At 34.2% G+C, this 5,308-nt stretch overlaps 1 protein-coding gene across 1 annotated transcript; it reads right to left on the reverse strand.

Moving 5' to 3' along the window:
• Positions 1-3,743: 3,743 nt before the first annotated feature.
• LOC131642456 (probable Histone-lysine N-methyltransferase ATXR5) lies at positions 3,744-4,907 on the reverse strand. Its single transcript, XM_058912694.1, has 3 exons — positions 4,628-4,907; positions 4,439-4,522; positions 3,744-3,841 (listed from the first exon to the last, which is right to left on the reverse strand). The coding sequence occupies exons 1-3, from the start codon at positions 4,848-4,850 to the stop codon at positions 3,831-3,833; spliced, it is 318 nt and encodes a 105-aa protein (XP_058768677.1). The 5' UTR covers positions 4,851-4,907; the 3' UTR covers positions 3,744-3,830.
• Between the last annotated feature and the right edge of the window lie 401 nt (positions 4,908-5,308).

Raw genomic sequence — 5,308 nt, forward strand, 5'->3', positions numbered from 1 at the left:
CCTAATTTTTCATAACATGCAATTGGTTTTTCCGCTGAACTCAAATCTATAGTTACTAGGCTCAGTGAAAGATTATTGCATGTAATTGTTTTTTTGTTGGGGAGGAAAATTTCAAGATTGAAAATAACACTTCACTGCATGTCTTAGAGTTTAGTTACTGTTATTTTAAAGTTTTAGTCTATAACTAAAGACCCGCTTTATGGACATTGAAGGTGACCTTGAAAGGCGTCTATTATCAAGTAAGCTCGCGATATGTTCCTTTATAACTAAAAGTCCGCTTCTGGAAATTTCGGTAAGTTAATTCCTTCATTTTACTCTTTCAAATCCTTCTTTTAAATTTCTAATTTTTGTTTTTCTCGTCTCCATGTTTTATGCTTTTAACACTATAGCCGTTTTCAGATCAAGAAAGCAAAGAAACAGGCGTGAGCAAAGATAAGAAAGACAACCACATTGAACATGTTGGTGATTAGTTGATTTAGTATTGTTTATGATTTTGATTCAAAGTTTAGAACTTTATGATTTTTCCGTCTTTAAATTTTTGCCCGGACTTTGTAAATTTTCTGGCTCCGCCACTGATTGCAACTGTTTTCAAAGGTTGTACTGTTCTGAATTCTGCAATAATTCTCGAAGTGTTGCCTATTTTCAAATTCATAATACAAACTACCAACTGCAACACTTCACGGAGTATTGCCTATTTTCAAATTCAAAATACAAACTTCAAATGCATATTTTCTTGTCATTTTTAATCGTATTCATGATAATTAATTATTAATAATTTACAATAACACATATATAACATTAAACGCACAATAACACATTGTGGAACTATAACCTGATCTAGTAAATCATAGAACTCAAATAACAAATTGAAGCCGGAACGCCAAATGTCCTAAAAGCATCTAGTAGAATGTAGAACTACCCATCATAATGCAAAAGCCGCAATGCACCAACAAATTACAACAATTAAAATATGGCTCGCCTATAAATGAAATTCCAAAATAGGAGGCAAAATCAATAGTCGGAACCGGAGCAATTAAGCTCGCATTGTTAGAATTTCAAAAAAAAAACTGTTCAGTTTATAAAAATTAACAGGGAAAGACACTACAAAAAAAAAGTCTCCTGCCACGCCCATGAAACCGAGGCTATATGCAAAATAACCGTGGCGTAACGCTGAGGCCACAGTTTGGCCACGGAAATCCAACTGTGGAGTATGCGGTCGTGGCCTAAAGTAAAGTCCACGGTTTTTTGGTATAGACCACGCCTTTTTGACAACCGTGGCTTTTTTAGGCCACGGTTTAGGTAGCTTGATTAAGACCGCAGTTTGTATTTGCCATGACTGCAAAACTGTGGCTATATGGTAAAGCCACAGTTTCAATTTAACGTTTACGACACAGTATTTGTTCAAGATATAGCCACGGTTTGGTTATGACCACAGATTTAAAACCGTGGTTATATTTTATGCATTCTTAACCATTAATCTTTTCACGGTTTATTTCTGTATCATTATATATATATATATATATATATATATATATATATATATATATATATATATATATATATGCCATTATTTGAAGAAAGTTAAAGTTCTCTATATAAGAATCATTCCCTGTGTCAAAATTATATTAAATTATCAAATTAAGATGCTTTGCAATATTCTTTCATAAATTTTCTGCAACCACCCTTTCAATTCAAACCATTCCTAAACCAATAAAAACCAATCATGAGAAGTGTCAAACTTTTCACAATTAGCTGATGGCAAATGTCAAGTAAAAGAAGGTTGACAAAGAAGTGAGGCAGATAATAGTTTTAATAAATAAATCTATCAAATACCATTAATGTTCCTATTAAAAAGGTCCAATACACAACAACATAACCATATATATTATATTTTATAAAAACAAAACAGACACTTATCAAGGAAAAAATCATGATGTTGAATAACCTGTTTCAGACAGAAAATGTTACACTTTCTACAATATGGGACCAAAGATGAAGGTAAGAAGAATTAAACACAAAAGACAAAGTGAAGCAAAGGCAATCATAGCCATACTTGATGTGTTTGACAGGCTCCACATAGCTGACGGTCAACATGTTTGCAGTGGAAAAGAAATCGAAAAATTAACTAGTAATTTGTAAGGGCTTTACATGATAATACTATAGACAATGGCCAGTGCACCTGAAAAGAGAACCAGAAACAACAATATGATGCGACTAACTAAAAGCAGACTTTCTCAGAAACTTGTAGAGAAAAAAGTACCTTATAACTTAGTGAAAATGTTTCAAGGCTAGTGATGCTAACAGGCTCTTCCAGAATATTATTATTACTAGAATCTCTCTGGCTAACTTCAGTGACATTAAATGTGCCCAACCTTTTAAGCAAAGATGATCTTTCTTGAAAGTATAAGTTACTTGCCACAATACAGGTTAAGCCAATCATACCATTGTAACACATAAATTTGCACTAGATTTCATGAATTATAAACATAAAAGACATAAAATGAGTTCATACTACTCTGTTCAAACTTAGCACTAGTGGCACGTGTACCAACACACAATCCTTACAAAAATAATGGAATCAAACTAACAAGATACATCCACAGAAACAACTACAAAAGGCAAATATAATTTGTCTTTTAGATAGATCCACAAAACCATCCATCTGAATCAAAAACAATAAAATCAAACAAACGGAACAATGAATTGATAAAAGAGAAATGGAAAGGGCAAGCAAGTATGAGAAATGTATACCGAAAGAGTGATGCCGGCGGGAGAAACCTCTTTTAGATAACTCGAGAACCTCTTGAAAATGAGTAGAAATGACAAGCAAACTTTGGTACTATAAAAACTCCAAAGAATCCTGAAATTTGTCAGTAACCAATCAAGTCGCAACAAATTCAGTAACAGAATAACCAAACAAAATCATTCTATTCATACCACAAAAAATTGAATTAAAGTATCACATTACATCGGTGAGTGTCCAACATAACAATATCGATATAATCGGTTGAGTAAGAGTTCTAACTCTTATCGATAGAATCACTGTCATAAAAGTTGATTACCTGCAAATTAGGGATTTATACAGAAAGATAACTGCATGATGTCCATTGGCTCACCCAGAATTACAGTAGCAGCAACAACGGGCTCGACTGTAGCAACAATGAGACCCAGAATTACCAGCTTTGGTTTTGTAATGAGACCACCAATAAGCTGTGTTGAAAACCAAAATATCAGCTCCTCTCCATCTCAACGAACCGTGATCAATGGCATCAATTCGCAGTGTCGGTCTTCGTTTCTGCCCTACTCTATTATCAACTCCAACATTTTTGTTGCATTGAACCTATAACAGAAAAAAACAATACTCAAAGAATAAACTTAACTTCACTTTTGCAGTGAACACGGTTGAAATACTTCGGCTTCCTTGGTCTGTATTTTTCATGCCACCAATAAACCTACTCCAACATTAAACAGTAGTGTCAATATCTTCAAAATTGAAAAGGATGACATGAATTTAGACAATATTGTATCTCTCCATAAATATAATAAAACATTATTGTAATTAAGATTGAGTAAAATTCACTTTTTTAAGCCTTAATTTCTAAAGTAGATATGAAAATTTCAATCTATGAGTTGGAATTGCTTTTCCTGTCAGCTTGTAGCATATGTCATACACATTGAGATAAACTGGAGTTTTTTCATGTCCATGGCTAACTGATTTTACTTTGCGAAATAACGAAAAACAAGTCACGGATTTTCCTTTTAAATGAAGAGGTACAATGGATTTCCATCCTTTCTTAGACTTCAATTTCATCTTTCCCTAAGGGAAACACTCACATAGTACCTGCATAATTGATTATGGCTAAAATTAAGTTGAATGTAAAATGACTCGGATTTCAATACATCCATATAAACATAGATTCAACAAAGAATTTGAGGCTAAAAACAATTTTAGAAGCAAAAGCTATCCATTTATATCTTCAACTTAAAATCAATTCTAAAAGCAAAATCAATTATACTTAAAAACTACCAATTATTATGTCTTCAACTTCAAATCAATTCTAAAAGCAAAATCAATTATTCTAGAGAACTGACATTTCATAGACTAAAAAACACCAAGCCCTCAACTACACATGCATGCTTCGTTCACAAAAAATTAAAACAAGCTCCAAACATCATTACAAAAACTCATTCATATATCTAATAAATTTGAAAGAACAAGCTTCAAAATATTTATAATTCACAAGTCAAGCTCCAATGGCATAACAGTATTCAACCAACATCACTTTCACAAAAGCAAGCAACTATTGAGAAGCTCGATTCGAAATGGAAAAACAAATATCCACATAGCACATTAACAAAAATGATCATCAAACGGATTAATAAATAAAAAAATATATAAAGTAGATAATAAACATGTCTGAATTTAACAGTACATTACCCCGAGAAGAAGAATTATTCCTTCTGAAATCAGGCAAATTCCTTGGAAGCCCGAAGAAATCAAGTATTCTCCTTTGCGTGAACTCTGAAACACATTAAACGATCATCAAAACAATGCCACATTCATAACCATGTTAAGAAAAAATCTCAATCAAATAATCACGTTTTGAAGACAAAGAGAATCACTTACTTTTCACTTTCTTCACCCCTAAACACTTAGGGCAAATCCAAGAAACAATCGGAATCCTCACAACAATCGGCCTCACACATTTCATATGGAATCCTTTGTCACATTTGTCGCACAACAGCAGCTCCTCCGGCTGCTCCCCGGTGCCACATTGCTCACACATGAGGCTACCGTAATCCTCATTCTCCACCACCGCGTACTTCGCCCTCGCCAATATATCCTCCATTGACCTGTACTTCTTAACCGGCGGTGAGTCAAATGTCTTTTTCCGAATGTGGTGAGGTGCATGCGTGCGGCGTGAGCTTCTGAGATGAAGGCGACGAGGTCGCTGGACCATTCCGTTACAGCGGATTGAAAAATTCGAAAAGGAAAAAAATTAGAATTGAGAATTCCAAAGCCAAAACTTTGTCAACCTCAAATGACTCGCCATCAGAACTCTTGAGAGTGATCTTCTTTATGGAAGCCATTGCGATGGAAATTCGATTTTGAACATTTTCTGAAAAGTGCAAACCCTAACCCCCAATTTGTTTCTTTCCTCGAGTTGGATCCGAACAAACAGAGAAGAGAAAAAGGAGAGGAGATAGGTGTTGTTGAATGAATGATAATAGTTTTAGAGTGAGGTAGGTTTAGTGAATGGTGATGCAGATTGGTGTTGTTCTTCTTCGGCGGCGATTCAGGAAGAGA

This window comes from Vicia villosa, unplaced genomic scaffold, assembly GCF_029867415.1.
Source record: "Vicia villosa cultivar HV-30 ecotype Madison, WI unplaced genomic scaffold, Vvil1.0 ctg.005049F_1_1, whole genome shotgun sequence".
Taxonomy (NCBI): domain Eukaryota; kingdom Viridiplantae; phylum Streptophyta; class Magnoliopsida; order Fabales; family Fabaceae; genus Vicia; species Vicia villosa.

Excerpts from the sequence above, each read along its gene's own strand:
- LOC131642456 (XM_058912694.1), bottom strand. The coding sequence starts at position 4,850 with ATGGAGGATATATTGGCGAGGGCGAAGTACGCGGTGGTGGAGAATGAG. Across the intron at positions 4,523-4,627 it reads AGGGGTGAAGAAAGTGAAAA|AGTTCACGCAAAGGAGAATA; the intron begins GTAAGTGATTCT and ends AATGTGTTTCAG.